Here is an 18,329-nt window from a genome sequence, read left to right as displayed (position 1 = left end):
AACGACAAACATTTTTGATATCCCCCAAATGAATTATCAATCAATGAACTGTCAAAAGTATTGATGTCTCTTAAACGAGAGACAATTTAAAGACACGGATGTCATTTCTGGATACAGCAGTCCAAAACTGCTCAGAAACATTCAAATATCTTTATCATTCAAAAAATAAATAAAATAAATAAATAAATAAATAAATATATGTTGACCAATGTAATAAAGCAGGCCAAACAAATTGTCCCAGTATTATACACAAGTACAAGAGAAAGAAACTCCTTTTCAGGGGTGACTTGTGGGGACATATTATACACAGGTGCTTATTATTCATTGGACGTTACGGTACTTATTGGTTGTGTAAAAACATCCAACTGATGCGACCGGAATGATCAGAATTGACCGTTTGCTCAGCTAAGACTTTACAGTTACGTCACACATCTGGAGCAAAGCGTTTCCTGTCTTGTTCTGGAACATGTTGTGTGCAGTTGATGATTAGCTAGTTTAGCTAGCTAGCCTGATTGTAAGTTCAAGTCATTGTGAGTTTATTGTAGCTAATTAGCTATTTTTTTTATTCTGTGCTAAATGTTACATTATGTAAAATAGACCAAAAGAGAAAAGTCCAAATCTACTCTAACTCTAGTGATTGACATGTAATTCATATTGATATATAAAGAAATTAATATTGATTGAAACTACGGTAAAGCTCAGAAGAACCGTTCGTAGCCACTGGACCAACTACAGTATTTACCTTCCAGCTCTGTGATTGCACCCTCAATAGAAAGGTGGTGACAAGCTCCAATTGTAGATTCTTGCTGGTTTTATGGATATCCATATCAATTTTACTTGAATTCATTTTGGATTATTTTTGCTGTAATGCGACCCAAGCGTTTGTTTCCTTGTGACTTTGATCACGGGCTAATAAGAAACAAACCTCGGCACAGTTGAGAAACAACCACACAGTCCACGCTGATGGTGTTGTCTCATGAAACAGGAAGTTCATAAATCATATTTAGGAGGACTTAAAAAAAAGGCGCACAGCAACAAGATACTTGATATCTTACTGACAGACAGCTTATTGTCTGATTCAGTACTCTGCAAACCTTGCAATTTACCTTCAATGGTCAACCACGTTTTCTTGAGTTCCTGTTTGTTCCAATGTTTTTTGTTGTTGTTTTTTTCACTATTCAACTTTCTACTCTGAAGCACCTTGATGACCGAGACGAGCGGGTCAGCGGACAAAGAGAGATGAGACGATGATAAAGATAGCAGCTGGTTTCAGCAATGACCTAAGTCACCTTTTGCGAAAGGAAGATTCCGTCCGTCCGCGTGTGTTGAGTGTTTTCTTCGAAGGAATCGGAGTCTTAAGTTTGAGGACATTTCCATCTGCTTTCAGTGTCCTCATAAAAAGTTACCTGCAAGCTTCACGGCCAAATCCATCAGATCGTCAACGTTCCAGTTGGTCCGCATCACTGAAAGGAATTAACTTGAAGGTAAATGCTATCAATCTCTAATTTACTCAATTGATTTGATTTCAATTCACAAGAGTTTAGTTTGATTTAATTTCGATAGACGATCTTGCGTCCTCAGTACTGGGAGGCGGACGTGCTAACCACTCAACCACCATACTAAATGCCACATAAAAATGATCCAGTCAAATGTATTGTTTACATTTTCTACATGAAAAAAGTACAACAATCCCCAACTAGGGAGACTAAAACCGTGCCCAAACATACACTTGGATGTCCAGTGACTCCATGAATTCGTCCCTCCCCCACCAAACAAGGACTCGAGCTGCTCAATGACATGGTTGGTTGTCATGCCGCCCCTAGAAAAGCTCAGCTTGCGTTGGTTCTGACCCCCCGCAAACACAACAGTAGGACTATATTTCCCATGATTCTTAGACACGAAACCAGGAAGTAGTGCTAGTTCCGGGATAAGGAAAACACAACTTCTACCGATTTGAATGCAAATAAGATGAAACAAAGTTGAATTCTTCCTTCCTTACCTGGCCGTTCTGTCGGACTTCAGACTAGTGAAGCTCCACCCTCGAGGTCCTGTACCGCTGCTGTTGGTATGGTGTCAAAACATGATCCAGTCCAAATCAGTTGCACTTTTTGAACTGCACAGAATGGCGTTGACAGCGCAAAAGTCTTTGCTTCCCTTTCATACTTTCTCCTACCTGTTTTTATAAATCCAAGTGTGGAGTTTAAAAGGACACAGTCAAAGTCACATGATCTGCCTTCCACCTGTTATACAAGTTCTCAATGTCCTTTTAATCAAAGCGGAGGCTGCAGGCCATCCAGCCCAGGGCTCTTTTATTTTTTATTTTTTGCAAACGAGAGCCGGTGCCCCTGGAGGGCCTGTTTGCTTTGGGCCCACTTTACCTTCTTGATGCCTTTTACAGACTCGCTGCCTGAAAGGCAGACAGCAATGAAAACAGCGCCGCTTCTTGCCTTCAATTTGCTCCATTTTTTACAATAGTCAACCAAAACCTGCCGCAGTGCTGCCATTCACTTCATTTCCCGCATTTTTGTGTCGTGAACCGGTTCGGGCTCAGCTCAGCTCAGACGCGGCGGGCCGATCGGAATCCCGATCTGCCGAGTCGTCAAGGCTAACTTGCGCTCTGAGCTATCGCTTCGATGTGCCGTGACGCTCAAAACGGCCAAGTTCAGATCAAAGCGGTCAAAAAGATGCTCAGCCGCCAAGACGGATCCCATGAGGCCTCTGGAAGCGCGATTCTTATCTACCCTGGACACAAACAAACAATTCGCTCAACACAACTCTGCGGTGGTTTGCTGTAGTTGGGCCACAAGACTTTGCCAAGACTTCTTAATAGGGCTGGGAGATATGGCCAAAAATTAAAATCACATTTTTTTCCCCCAGTCATTCAGGACGATCACGATTTTAATCAATTAATAAACCCAAAAAACATTTATTTAAAAGATTTCAAGAATTCCTGTGCAGAATGTTCAGATAACAATGATTCAAAATATATTTTTTTTCACATCAACTTAACATTCACAGTTTGTGCTTAAATGGCATAATTAATTAATTAATTTAATAAATATCTTGCAAACAACCATCCGGGCATTAGGCCAAATTACAGCTCACAAAAACATTTAGTTGGAGCTGGAACATAAGAACAACAGCTTTTAATAATCCAGAAGACAAAACTCGATTTCACGATTTCGCAAATTTTCAACGATTCGATTTTTAACATGACGATTAATCAAATTAATTCAATTTATTGCCTAGCCCTACTTCTTAGTTACTCAAGCAAACGACTGTCCACAATTTTGAAAAAAAATAATAATAATAATGATATATGCAAATATTCCATGCAGTTGAATTCCCATGATGGTAGTTTGAAATTGAATTAAAATCTTGTCAAAGAATGAACACTGCAGGTGTTTTTTTGTTTTTTTTTATTTATTTTTTTTATAACTTTTTGTGACGTTCATTAAAATCCAACATCAATCCCGTTCTCGTCATCTCATGTCTTGAAAGGCAAGCGAGAGGGTTTTGTTATTTTTCTGTGTGAAAGTTTAGTTCACAGAACAATGTCTACTATATTATAAGGGATGTGAAAATGTGGTGATTGTAATTCCATTATCGATACTTGGCAAACTTCGGAGTGCGTCAGCCTTGACGTCATGTTTGAAAAAAAAATCTGAAACAAAATCCACTTGCGTGTAACGTCTATCAATCAATCGATTATCCCTAAATGAAAACTTGACAAGCATGCGATCGCGTCGATTGCGCAACAAGGATCCTCCCGAGCGCAGATGAATTGTGAGACTTGAAACAATTGAGGCCAGGCTGCCTGTGACAGGAGCCAATGTGTCTATAAGTGTCAGCTGGGGCTGAGCTGTCTTTGGCTGAGAGCAGCCAGAAGGTGCTGACATGCAGGGGGGCTTAAATTTGGTGGGGGTCGGCCCATGCAGAGTCGTCAGGTCTGGCTGCGTCCGTCGTCATCACTTGTTTAATTAATGAGGTAGAGCCTCCAAAAACGGAGGGAAATTGATGGAATCAATTGAGTTCTAATAGGATGAATATGTTCAATTTAATGACCAAAAATTGTTACGTTCTGAGATTGGATCCCAAAAACGCAGACACAGATAAGATTTTACCTATTTATTCACATCAAGAGGCGTGGAACAAACTTGACTAGACGAGAAACAACGAGAGTTGCACAGAGGAACAGAGGTAATAATCCGACAAAACACATTTCTCGGACAGCTTATATAGACAGTGAATCGATCTGATTGGTTGTGGCTCGACATATGTGTAACAGGACTGACATGGAATTATTTGATTGGCTGTTGACCAGATAAAGAGATTAAAGATTCTTGACATCACATCGCTCCTGACATCACATAGCTTAAGACCAGTTGAAACTTGACGCCGGTTACATCAGTTCAAAACAGACACTTGACCTCGCGGTCATGACCCAAAAATAACCCTTGCATGACCGTTAATATAAGTCTTACATGACCCTTGTCACGACAGTAAGCATAACCCTTACATGACCCTAGTCATAACAGTATAAGCATAAACCTTGCATGACCCAAACATAACCCTGGCATGACCCAGTCATGACAGTATTCAACTTCCCTGGCCTTGCTGTTTCGTGAATTTGTTTTTTTTAGCATGTTTTTCTTACGTTTTTGTTTGTTTGTTTGTTTGTTTGTTTGTTTTTTTAAACAGGAGTGTACCTTTTTGTTGGGGGGGGGGGGGTGTAATCCATGAATGTTTGAACTAGGGGTGTCAACATTAGTGCATTCATTTTGAGTTAATTTAAAGTTCCTTTAATGCCACTAATTTTATTAATGCGCGATTAACTGAAATTACTGGGGGAATTCCAGTCGCGACGCATGCAGCAGATAGGTCCAAATCAAAAGTTTGCAGTAATAAATGTAATAATAATGCATATATATGTGGACACTGAGGTCAGGTTGTATTTTCCAATTTTAAAAATGTGCAGAATTTCACAAGTTAATTCACATTCAAGATTAGATAGCGCTTTATATGAAAATGAAAAATGCACTGAGCTGTCACCACCGTCTGACAAATGCAATTATGCCATCTAGTGGCAGGGAAATGACCTCGACACAAATCAATATCACTTGTTTTTTTTACAGTACAGTTCATCTGTTTAATTTTAATTCAATTTTATGAATTATTATGAAATGATTGTATCAATGACTAAAACATGCAGCCATATTTCTATTAGTTTAACCTTTTTCCACTTTTATGTTAACATGAGTATTAAAACTTAGAAAAAATATTTTATTGTACATTTAGAGCAGATTGGTGATTAATCGTGAGTTAACTATCGGAGTAATGTGATTAATTATGATTACAAATTTTAATCGCCTGACACCCCGAGTTTGAACATTGAGTATTTAGACAAGAAATGTTAGAAAATGTTCACGCCTGTTTAGAAAAGTGTATAAAGTGTCTGAGGGGTTTTATAGATATAAGATATATAATAAAAGTTAATTAAAACACAATGCCCATTAAAATGAGGCAAACATTATTTAAGGCTTTACATTCTATTTAATTGTCATTCCGTATGTTTTTGTGATGCACGGCATGGAAAAAGGCTGCATAGACATTGTTATGGACTATTTTTTCTTTTCATGTTGTTATAGGCTTTGTGCACCTCTCAAATGACCTTAAGGTTGGTCTCATTTACTGAAAACGCAGCCGCCCTATAGCTCCCAAATTCATTAGGCAACATTTAAATCAAATTGACCTCATGTTTCATTCCTGCGTAATGCTGTTGACGTGAGGCAAAAACCACGACGGTTGCTGTCAATTACCATCACTTAATTGTCGGGAACGGCTTCAAAACAAACACGTGCGTGTTTATTTGGTGCGGCTTGTAAGATACAGGAGAAAAAAAAACGACAAGAATGCTGACATGATTAATGTTTAGATTGTACCGTCATCAAACCATCGCATGCGTTGCGTTGATTGCACTCACGTGCTTTTATCCCCCTTTTGTTGAAATTGCAGCACTTTTTCCACATCTATGACTTAAATGAACTGAAAAATTGTGTAAATAGTTTAAAATTACAAACGCCTGCTCTCACCTTTTTTGTCACATGCACCTGTCTTTGTTTTAGAATCAGCTGCTTCCGAGGGAAAAGCCCCTCTTCTGTCCTACTTTTTTTTTTTTTTTTTTTTTTTTTAAAGAAGTGCAGATTTGCTACAAATGAGGATTTTGTGGGGAAATAGAAAGCACGTGTTTGCAAACACCCATGATGGATTACTTTTTAATCCACTTTTCTTAAATTCAAATCATTTTTTTAATTTCACTCTTTAAAATGAAAGAAATGAAAGGGGACAGAAAGAAGTAATTGTTTACATTTTGCAAAGTAGATATATTGCGGACAAATCGCGATCAGATTATAATTGCTAAATAGAGTTGAATCATTCATGTGGAACGAATTAGAAAACTATAATCCATTTGGGGTTGTTTGTGCGTATATAATACGCAGTAGGATACTTAGGTACACCTGCAGCTGCAAACTCTAAAATATATGATTAATAGCGAAGTATTCTTTTGATTTAGCTCAATTTTAGTTTAAATCTATAAGCGTCATTTCCGTGTAAATTTGTCTTAGTGTCAATTAGTTTTTCTTCTTCCATTTTTGTCTTTGTCCAAACTCATTTTGAGGATTTTTTTTAAGATTCGAATTGCACGTACTGCCTAAAATGAATAAACACGCCACGTTTGTCATGAAATGAGATTTGTAACACTTTTTTTTTTTTTTTTTTAAGGGCTTTGGTGTGTTTCTGACAGTAGTCAGCTGAGTTTAAATAGATCCAACCGTCCCCATTCATGCAGCAGGCCCACGCACGCGCCGCATAATGAGCGTCGCAAGTCCTCCACTATAACTAAATAATAGTGAGTGTTTTGTCAATATTAGCAGGACTACTTGCATGGAGGAGGGCTTCGGGGTGGGGGTCCTAATTGGACACGTGTTCTTCCCCATTCTTTTTGTCATTTGGAGATCAACCGATCCTTTTGTAATTGAAAAAGTGAGAGTTCTCAAGAGGCTCCTTTCAGAAAACATGGAGGCCTTGCAAGTATATAACGTGCGCAATTTTGACGCTCCTCGCGTGGTCTTGCACCTGCATGCTCGCAAATCAAATCTTGAGCGATGGACGACGTTCTGTTCGATTTGGATCAAGATGGCTCGCCAGATTTCGCCTTTTGGGGTCAGATGGAGCACAACTTGCAGTTCCAGACGCAGCTGGACACTTTGTTGCTGGACTGCAGCAGCGCGGCGGCGGCGGCGGCGGCGGCTGCGGGCGGCCAATTGTCGCCTTGGTCCTCTCTGGGCTGCCAGTCGGTTTTCCCGGAGGCCCATGAGCTCACCTTCGCCGACTTTGACGCGCATGAGTCCCCCGGGGACGAGGAGCTAGCGGACGGCTTCCCCGCGGACGAGTCGTCGGAGGCGGCGGCGGCGGCGGTGAAGCGGCAGCGCGCGCGCCGGCTGCAGACGTGCCAGCAGCCGTACAAGGTGCAGAGGCGCGCCGCCAACATCCGCGAGCGGAAGCGGATGCTGAGCATCAACTCGGCCTTCGAGGAACTGCGCTGTCACGTGCCCACCTTCCCGTACGAGAAGCGGCTGTCCAAGATCGACACGCTGCGGCTGGCCATCGCCTACATCGCCCTCCTCCGGGAGATCCTCGTGTCCGGATGCGACCCCAAGTCCTACGTGGACGAGTGCATGAAGAACGGGTACAGGGATCAGACCAACGCCATTTGGAACACGAGTGGTGAGCAAACCTGATATAGATCTGCCTTCAAAGTGACAATGAGGTAGTTTTGAGAGAGAACAGAGGGTCCTCGTTTTACGACGGGCCTGACAGCTTTATTTTTTAGGTCTTTTTGAAAACAGATCCTGTATGTACTCCTCTTTGTCAATTGGCTCGTTACATATTTTCAACCTCTGTTGATGACTCAACATGACATAAAAAGAAGTAAATTGAGAGCCTTTTGTTCAACTTTGTTGATTGATTCACATTGGGGAAAAACAGGATTGTCGTCGATGATGACGTAATAAATTTGACGAAGCAAGATTTCCCCCATCCATGATTTATTTATATATTTTTTTTTCAGTTGTTAATTTAGCATTTTCTTTTATTCATTTGACAAAAGGGATCTTTTTCTTTTCTTAAATTCTCATAAGAAGTGTATTGCATTAACTTTGAGGAAAAAAACCCACCTTTTTTTCTGACTAATTTTTTTGGGGGGAACTTTGGGGTTTTTTTGAGTAATTTTTTTCAGCTTTTTTTTTTAGAATTTTTTTTTTTCTGATTTACTGAATATTTTTTTTCTGTCTAAAAAATATATTTAAAAAATTGGGGGAAAATTATTCAGAAAAACAAGATGAAATAAATAAATAAAATATATATATATATATATATATATATATATATATATATATATATATATATATATATATAAAATATTACGGGAATAACAAAATGGCCACCCTGTGACTTTTCAACGGTTTGCACTGGCGTGCATGTATGGGCTATGGTCAATCTAGTCATATATACAGTCAGTGGTCTGCAACAAGTTACTTGGAGTTCAGAGGTAAAAAAAAAAAAAAAAGTCAGAAAAACAGAAGTTGGTGCTCTGTTTTTTGGAATATTTTTTTCCCGTTTTTTTTAAATATTTTTTTCCTCCTGTTTTTCTGAGTATTTTTTCTCCTCTTTTCATGAATATTTTTTCCCTGTTTTTTAAAATATTTTTTATGACAGAAAAAAAATATTCAGTATAACTGAAAACAAATTATTCAGAAAAACAGAAAAAAACAACTCAAAAGAACAAAGCTCTCCAAAAAAAATTAGTCAGAAAAACGTTTTTTTTGTTTGTTTGTTCTCTGAAGTGAATGTGATATGCTTCCATATTCTCACTATGTAATTTAATATGAGGGAAACTATCAGGTTTCAACACCAACCCAGTGAGTTGTGCCATATACATAATCAGTATACATTTATTTTTTTACTTTTAAGTGCATTTCTGAATCTTTCACTTTTTTAGGCAGAGGTAGCAAGTTCTAGCTACTTGAGTTAAAAAAAAAAAAAAAAAAAAAAAAAGTTAAAAAATAGAAGTATAAGCAACAAATGTATAAAATGGTGATGATAAATTGCCTTGATGGGTCTCCAGTGTGGATTTATTGGACATAAGCCACCTATTAAAGTCAGAAGTAGAGTATATATGTCCAAAATATTTGGGTAAAAGTGGAACCACTGATACAACTACAGACTGAAATGTACTCAATAATTTCTATTTTCACAACGGTAACTTTAAAACACAAAATAGTTTCCCTCTTCTTGTGTAGCAATGAGAGGAAGAAAAATCATATTCTGCATGCTGCATGTCGGTAGTTACGGTATTTATTCAAATCAAAAGTTATCCAACATTTGCTTGACTTTTGCTGTCAAAACAGTGACCCCCCCCCCCCCCCCTTCCCTTTACTAAAGTTGTGAACTGATGAGAAAAAAGTGCTAAATTAGCTCATGATAATGTCCAAAACACGCCTCATAAATCCTCAAGATGTCAGTGTCTGAATCCCGTTTCTCTTTATAGTATCAAGTGCATTTTGACAAAGAAACTGGTGATGTGTTTTCAAAAGTAGGGAGTGAAAGTAAAAAGTTATCTTGATGTTTACAAAATTATGGAAGCGTAGAGCTTGCCAATATGGAGTAAACATTTTTGGCTGGCGACTATGTTTGAACATACTCGCAAATATGTTCGAACGTATTGAAATATGTTTGAACATACTCGCAAATACGTTCGAACGTACTTGTAGGCTACATGCTACAAAGTTAGCATTCCTTCCCATAATGCTACGGGGTATTATTTGCTCATGCGCAAGTGAAAACAAACACCTATTTTTTAGGCGTTTGGGCCACATTACCAATTCATTAGAAAATTAAGTAGACAAAAAACAGTGTTTATTTGTAACTTTTACGATTTATGTCTGCCGTGCATGATTTAGGTTCATCATTTTTCGCCCCATAATGCAATGGGGTATTATGCTTGTGAAAACCCCATGGCATTATGGGAAGGTATGCTAACTTTGTAGCATGTAGCCTACATGTACGTTCGAACATATTTGCGAGTATGTTCAAACGTATTTGCGAGTATGTTCAAACGTATTTGCGAGTATGTTCGAACGTGTTTGCGAGTATGTTCGAACATATTTCAATACGTTCGAACATATTTGCGAGTATGTTCGAACATACTTGCCAGCCAAAAATGTTTACTCCACATTGGCATCGCTACGCTTCCGTACAAAACAAAGCTTGTCAAACATGATTAAAAGATTGAATGGAAAGAAAAGTTATTATTATTAAATGGAAACGTCATTTCAAGTAGTGTGAGCTGCACACTTCCACTCCCAGGTGTGTTCCTTTTGGCTATTAGCACTCCAGATTATATCCAAGATTTTCCTTTTTTGTTTTGTTTTTTTAACCCCTACTTTATAAATTCTGCTCTCAAGTCTCATTGAGTCGTAAGTGTGCCTCCATATAGAAGTCGTTAAACAGTCATTGAAACGTATCAAAAACTGGCGTGTTTGTCCCCGCTTTTGTGTTTCCCCGCAGATCTGACAGCTCGTCTCTCGTGGATAAAGTGGGATTAGTTGAGGGCCGTGCATGGGGCACCCCCGAATGTGGATGGAGATCTCCATCTTGCTCTCTTCTTCGACATCTGCGGACTTCTCACTGGCTTCGCACGCGCCTCGGCCCTTTTAAGATTGTAATTTGTTGTCGGCCAGCGAGGCCTCGGAGGGACGGAAGGGCGTGGGCATTGTTTGCCCCAATGGATGCCACTTGTCACACTGGCATGAGACTGAACGACTTTCAGGGCCTTCGCATCCAGCGTTTGAGTGTTTGTTTGTTTTTTGTTTTTTTATTCCATGAGTCTTCATGTGTGAGAAAAGAGTCTTGATCATGTAAATGAGATGACGGAGAGATCCAGATGACGCCACTACGGAAGCTTGTTGACACTTGTTTGTTTTCCCACTTTATTTATTCATTTATTTATTGAATTCTTTTAATTATTGCTAATTTATCCTCAAAATGAGCCCCTGACACCTGTTTCATTAATAAACTCAATAATACGTCGGACATGTGCATCATAACAGGACGCACGAAAAGATCTCAAGAAGCAATGACTGAAAGTTTTAACTGTTCGCCACTTTAGTCTGGAGCGGTCATTTTAGGCAAATTCCGGGGCTCATACTTTAACAAACTCCAGTGAGGAAATTGTACACCAAATAATAATAATAATAATAATAATAATTTTGTAGCGCCCTTGTAAAGTTTGAAAATAAAATGGGCCCCCAACTCCAGTTGGACCATTCAACACAAAACTTGATGGGTTTGTCAGTCATAACATGAAAAACACAACAGGAAGTCAGCCATTTTGTTTGGAGGTATAGTAGGAAATCGCCCAAATGAGTCTCATTTTGAAGAGATGCAAAACTCTAAATAGTTTTAGTTTTTTTGGCATCATAGTTTGGTGATCATTTTGAATATTTGCTCCAGAACTCCTTACTATACTTTGAGAAACAAAAAAAAAAGAAAAAAAAAAAAGAAGTGATTTTGAAGGAAAATAAAAGGAGTATTCTAAGTTTGTTGGCCTCATTTCAATCATGCTTTTAAAAAAAAAAGTGAACAAACCAGCAGCATGTGAAGACCTTGCGAAGACTCTCTCGGTGGAAAACTTCGAAACACTCATTAGACTGCAACTTTGTCATATTTTTGATGAAACCTCTTCAATTAAAGCTTCAAGTTCACACTAATGCATTTTGATTGCTTCATTTCATTTCCACTGTCAAGAATATTTTGGAGACCACAATGAGTCAAATTCTTTGATTGTGAAGAACTGGCGTCCTATATTTTGCATCGGACTCGTTTATTGATTAACGTTCGGCGCATTTGTACTGACAAACATGCGAGGCAGGTGTGTTTATCGTGCCTAAGTCTGGATCTCGCATTTGTAAATACAATTAGATGCATCACATCCTGCTGGAACTATTGACGTCTGCTTCGAAAAATGTGTTCAACAGACCTGCTGTAAGGTCACATGGCTACAGTATCTCTCAAAAGAAAAGATCTTTCATTAACGTGCCAATGTGGCTTACTTGATTTTATACGTAATCAGTATGTTTTCAAAACAGATGGGGCTGAAAATAGCCAATTTTGAGATCTCATGCAAGTGAGCGATAGTTCAACAAATGCTTGCATTAATAGTGTAACAGGTGTGAAATACAATTCTATCAATCAGACACTTTGGCAGCCAGTGTGACTCTGAAGTTTTCCTTTTGAATCAGCTGGCTGACAAACTATTAACTGTGTTGTTTCACTCAACTGTTGATGATTGATTTCAATACTGTTGAGCTAGCTAGCTGGCTAGCTAGCGAGCTCACCAGTGTTGAAATCATTCATCATCTGGCTAGCTAGCTACGTCCGACTCAACATAGTGTTCTCGTTATTTTTATTAATGGCTATTGTTTTTGCCATCTTTATGCTTGTTTACATTAATAGTGTAACAGGTGTGAAATACAATTCTATCAATCAGACGCTTTGGTGGCCAGTATGGCTCTGACGTTGTCCTTCCGTATCAGCTGGCTAACAAACTAGTGACTGTGTGTTTCACTCAACTGTTGATGATTGATTTCACCACTGTTGAGCTAGCTAGCTAGCTAGCTCAGCAGCGTTGAAATCAATCATCTGTTTAGCTAGCTACGAACGACTCAACAACATAGTGTTCTCACTATTTTTCATTAAAGGCTACGGTTTTTGCCATCTTCATGATTGTTTACAAGATATCAACACTGTGTGCTGTTCCAACATTACGTAGCATTTCTTCTGTAGTTGTGTGTCAGCTTGTTCGTGTTTATTATTTCTCACTTGAGAAGTTTAGAATGAAACCACCTGACTTTCTGTGGAAATGATCCAGGGCTATCGAGCCGCCTTTGCTTGCTAGCATACCCTTCAAGCTTCCCACCATCCATGCCATTGAAGATGATGACCAAAAGCAATTATTTTTCACATTCTGGCTGAAGAAACTGTCAGGTGTGTTGAAAGGAGGTGGAAAGTGCGTTTAGTTGTTTTCATTGTGGACATCAGGAATTAGGAATTCATGCTAATAAACTTGTTTGGCGTAACCCACGCACATAACAACATACTGTTCATGTTGGCCAAATAAACAGTTTAGAACACCTGTGAGGCAGACTGATATGTAAAATTAAGTGTGCAACAAAAAACATGAATGGAATGACTTGTCCAATCAAATTGTTTGGTTGGAACGGTTGTAAAATAAATCATAACACACGAAAATCCTTCTTGTGAAATCATGTCTGAGAAGAGAAGAAAAACGCTGACTTGCTATAAGCGGCCGACACTCATCACCATGGCGACCGAGTGTGTTGGTACTTTAATAGCTGTGAAAGCCTTGTTAAAAAGCTCACCTGCTTTTCTCATTACATCTCTTCACAAGGGCTCTCACTGAACCTCAGCGAGCGCGTGAAGCCAAAAAATGCGGTGTCGTCTTTAAAATGTGTCCCCAGGGGCCCGTACTCAAGGCCCCCCGAGCAGTTGGGAGGGTGGGGGGGGGGGCGCATTTGAAGCCTTCTGGGATGAGCCCCGGAACATTAAATAATTCCTTGGGTGATGTAGTAACGCGGCCCCCCTCCCAGAGAACACAGCAAACACACGACATGGAGAGAAGTAAACACCAGCCGCCACCACCCGCTTTCGATGAGGTGTTAGAAATGTGAGCTCACGGGGCCATCAGGCTTCGTCTTAAAAAGCCGGCCAAGGCAGTTCACCTTTTTTTCGTCTCGCTTTTTATGATTTGTTTTACATCAGGTTACCTCATACACGCATCATGGTAATTCTCAAATGAGTGGGAGTACCATGGAGGTGTTTTAACTTCCACCACCCAAAAAAACAAAACAAAAAAAAACAGACAGTGCACTATGATTGTACTTTAATAGCTTATAATAATCAATTAAATGTAAAGAATTCAACCGTTTTTAATCACACTTTTTGCTTCAATTTGATGGACATTGTGCTCCTCCTTTAGGTGTGCAAGCCTTGGCCACCTGAGGGCAGTATAACGCAAACATACAAATACTCATCGATACGACTCACTCTTCAGTAAGTTGTAATATTTGACATTTGTTGCAGTTCGTGGACATAATGCATTCAAATTTCATATTTATTCACACATATATAGCATTGGTTAGTCACCAACTCCCCACAGGGCCATGTTTTTATTTTTTTTAAATAACTGACCAATATAAAATGCCTTTCTTTCTTTGAATATGCAGTTTTAACCTTTGCAACGGTTTCCTGAGACATGATGGCAATATCAGGTTTCCGCCCGACGCCAGCGATATGTTCTATTTTCTGCCAGTGTCCCTTCAACGTTTATGTTGAAATATCCGTTGCGTGAAAGTTGTAACACTGTAATAGATGCTATTCATTAGCCTTTAGCATTAGCATTAGCAAGTTTCTCATAGACAAGATGTAGACGTGGGTGTCAGTGTTTGATAATGCGTTGATGAGTTAATTGATGCCGTAATGACTGAAAAATTGCTACCTCAACTAAATATTGAGCCATGTGGCACCCCTTAAGTTTTATCTTACAAACTGTATCCTTTCTGTAACTGTCAAAAACAAGTGTCGGAGCCATAATCTGTGAAGGGAGTTGTGTTTTTTTTTATTTTTATTAATTGCTTGTATTGAAATAAATAATGATAGAAAGTGTATACCGTTGTTGTATTTCAGTCCTGGCTTTGAAGTCTTGACCAGAGTGTGGTCATTTTTGTTTACTATGCCCCCTACTGGCCATGTATGGGTACTGCATTTAGAGGTGTGCACTTCTTGCCAGGGTCAAAGGGTAAAAAAAAAAGCAAGATGTCTACCTTAAGTGTGGGTGTGCCACTGACCTGAATATATAACTGGGTAGCCGAGGGCACAGGGAGGCCATCTTGCTACTCCCGCCTTGCGACCAGACTATTGTATAAACCAGGGGTCTCCAAGTTCGGTCCTCGAGAGCCCCTATCCAGCCTGTTTTCCATGTTCTTCTCCACTAACACACCTGATTCATGATCGGGATCGTTATCAGGCTTCTGCAAAACTTGCTGATTAGCTGTTCATTAGATTCAGCTGTGCTGAAGGAAGGAGACATGGGAAAAAAGGCTGGACAGGGGCTCTCGAGGACTGGACTTGGAGACCCCTGGTATAAACTATACGGTATACGTACAGATGAGACATATACAGGTCTCAGGCAGTTAGTATGAGGCCGGAGGTGGGGTGGAGGATTTGTGCCGGGGTGGTCTATTTATTTTTATTTTTTCTGGCTTTTTTATCGCTCAGTTCCTTAGATTCCAATATTAGATTTGGCAGAGATACCATAAATCATGCTGTTTCTACTAAATACTGTCTCAAATGTTCTCCAATTTCGATACTATAAATGTAATAGGATCGTATGGTGAGAAACGTTTCTTGGGAGAAGCAATATGGCGCCCTCGCCACCTCAAAAGTCTTGGCCTATAGGCTATCCAGTCATATATTCAGATCAGTGGGGTGTGTGGACAATAGGTTAGGGATGCAAGCACGCTCCTAAAGCTCTCCAAGCCATACTGTTGAAATAAACAGCTTAACTATTTTTGGTGACACAGGTGACACTGAGTGGGTGACAGTAGACTGCAAAGGCCTCCTCTTTGTTGACACCCGCCGATCTTCACCCCGCCCGTCCTCAGCTCAATCAGCAGAATCAACACGGCCGCTGTTTGCTCACTCGTCGTCTTCTAGCCTGCCTGAACTCTGTCGAATTACGCGTTAGGGCGGCGCCTTCACCACTCAGGGACGGTTAAGGGGTGCTGGGGGGGGGCACCTGGCCGTGGCCCCGCATGGGGCTGTGAAATGGGCCCAACCGTGGTGCTAACCTTGGCACCCAGGTCACAAGTGCAGCGCTAATTACGCCAGGTTATTTGTGCACCAACAGCACCCGAGTGCGCAATCCCGCCGCTCGTTTGTTCAACAAATTCAACAAGTGCCGCACCATCCCCCACCACGCTCTTCACGCCTGGTTAAAGTTCAGATGCTGGAAGTAGTACATCATAATGGATATAATGATATTATAAGCAGTATAATTGCTCCACAGACACTGTTTTTTGTAACTGTCAAGGCAATGAAGTGCATTGGAGTTAATGGCGGGTTACGTTGCTGCTCTCAAAAAGCGAGAAGAAGTTCAGGCCGCCAACGGCGACAATTTCGTGGCAAATCTTTGGGAAATGTTGGACGCTCTGCTCGCATTAGATGACGTAGGCTATCGACGCTTTACAATTTTCAGCCCAGCTGTTAAGGATGCACGCCATTTGGGCTCTGTTGGACAAATTTTCCAAGTAGGAGTTCACCAAAGGACACAACTTGGAATTCAGCGGAAATTCTGGCTTCAAACCAAAATGGAGGCTATCTCAGGAGTGCTTTTTATTTTTTATGTGATATTTTTAAACTGACACACATGTCTATAGGGGAAACTTTTGTTGGGGGTTCATTTATTTATTTATTTAATTTATTCATTCATCCATATTTTGTTAGTTTCTGTTTTTTATTTTATTTGAGAGTTCTTGGTGAATGGGATTTGGGGACTCTGCTGCTATGAAAAAGCAAAATCAAATCAAGTGTATCAATTTATTGAAAAGGGTAATGTAAGTTGAAATTAATTTGTTTTGTGGTTTATTTATGATTTGAACTATTAAAACCCTATAATGCCAAACGTATCATATTAAATACAAGACATTTTGAGCCATCTATTTCACAAGTATAATGTTTTTTTTCATTAAAACCCTGACGTATATAATCTGACACATGCATTGCACAGATAATCCATTAGAGGGCAGTATCATCCATCTGATGGCTTGTCCAGTGACTTTGCAAGATCGCTCCAATTGAGAACGGAGAGACACCGATGGTAGTTATTAACTCATTTACTCCCAAAAATGTATAAATACGTTCTATTTTTAAATGTCTTAAGCATCCCAAAGACATATATTTTTTTACGTTTTTTTTTTTTTATGCTAGAGCATACAGAAGGCTTTGATGCAGCCTCTGAACGGCAGAGAACGGGTGAAGCAATGGTAGTAATTACAAAAAATGGCCAGCAGGTGGCAGCAGAGTATAAGAGATCAACCAGAACTGTTGAAAACAAGTTGATCTCTTCGCAGTTCACAAACAGATTTGTGAATAATGATGAAAACTTAGCTAAATTCTAATGCTAATTGCTGCAAAAATGAAAGAGATAGAAATATACTTTTAGAACACAACATTCTGTTGGCCTTGCAAAATCAGTCAAAATTCAATAAAACAGCCGGGAGTAAATGGGGTTCAGTGAAATGGCTTGGAGTGAATGAGTTCATAGTGGGAAATGATGTTTGAAAATATGTTTGATATGTCTGTTTATTGCCATGCGATTGGCTGGCAACTAGTCCAGGGTGACATAGGCCCATAGGCTCCAGCACCCCCCGCCACCTTTGTGAGGAATAAGCGGTCAAGAAAATGGATGGATGGATGGATGTCTGTTTATTTTAGTGTTGACAGTTATAAATGTACGAATTTAAAGCATTGTGACCTGATGTATCAAATATGACACAAATCAAAAGTCATATGTGGAAGTTGATTTTCAAATTTTTTTGGTCATATTTGTTTGTTCAAAAGGACCAATAAATACTCTATATACGATGAAGCAGGATTTTCTCTCATATATTTCAATATAGGCAACAATTGCCTGTGTTTGATGTTGGTCTAGTTCCCCCGAACAGTGCGGCTGTATTGTATTTCAGCGAGGGTCCAACGAAGGGTTAATGTAAAACTAGACCATCTCGGGTATGTTGGCTGGATTAGACGTCCATGACTCTATAGGGCAGCAAAGCATATGTCGGCATATACAGTATGTGAGTATGGGAGTGCATGTTTATATGTGTTCATGCAAAGGGGGTGGTTACTCTAACCCCCGCCTCCATCTTCATGTATCAAAGCAAACGCTGACAGTGGGGGTCCCTGGTATCCCGGGCCCCCTTCCATGCTGGAGACAAAGCAAGCGAGTCTGCACGGCATTAAAGAAAACTTTAAACGCTTCAAGCTGCTACACACTCCCAATTAAAGCTTTTATGAAAGGGCGATTTCAGAAACACCTTGTCATCAGACCGCAATTATGTGGATATGAATGAATGAATCAATGAATGAATCAATGAATGGCCGCTTGTTAGTTTGCTTACTGTCGAGTG

The 18,329-nt window shown here is 39.7% G+C and overlaps 1 protein-coding gene across 2 annotated transcripts in view; it reads left to right on the top strand.

Annotated features, from left to right (window-relative positions):
• The window catches only part of LOC144030560 (uncharacterized), a 28,713-nt gene extending 16,882 nt beyond the window's left edge, over positions 1–11,831 (top strand). Inside the window, exons 2-3 of one of the 2 annotated variants that reach the window (XR_013287288.1) lie at positions 1,388–1,484; positions 10,630–11,831. Coding sequence is in view for 1 of the 2 variants with exons in the window: in XM_077536982.1 (XP_077393108.1) it covers positions 7,167–7,788; positions 10,630–10,667 (660 nt within the window). In the remaining variant the exon portion in view is untranslated. Of the gene's footprint in view, positions 1–1,387; positions 1,485–6,850; positions 7,789–10,629 lie in introns of those variants that run through there. The other variant, XM_077536982.1, reaches the window with a different exon arrangement.
• The last annotated feature ends 6,498 nt before the right edge of the window (positions 11,832–18,329 follow it).

Source organism: Festucalex cinctus, chromosome 11 (genome assembly GCF_051991245.1).
Source record: "Festucalex cinctus isolate MCC-2025b chromosome 11, RoL_Fcin_1.0, whole genome shotgun sequence".
Taxonomy (NCBI): Eukaryota; Metazoa; Chordata; class Actinopteri; order Syngnathiformes; family Syngnathidae; genus Festucalex; species Festucalex cinctus.
This window is presented reverse-complemented; position numbering and strand designations above follow the sequence as displayed.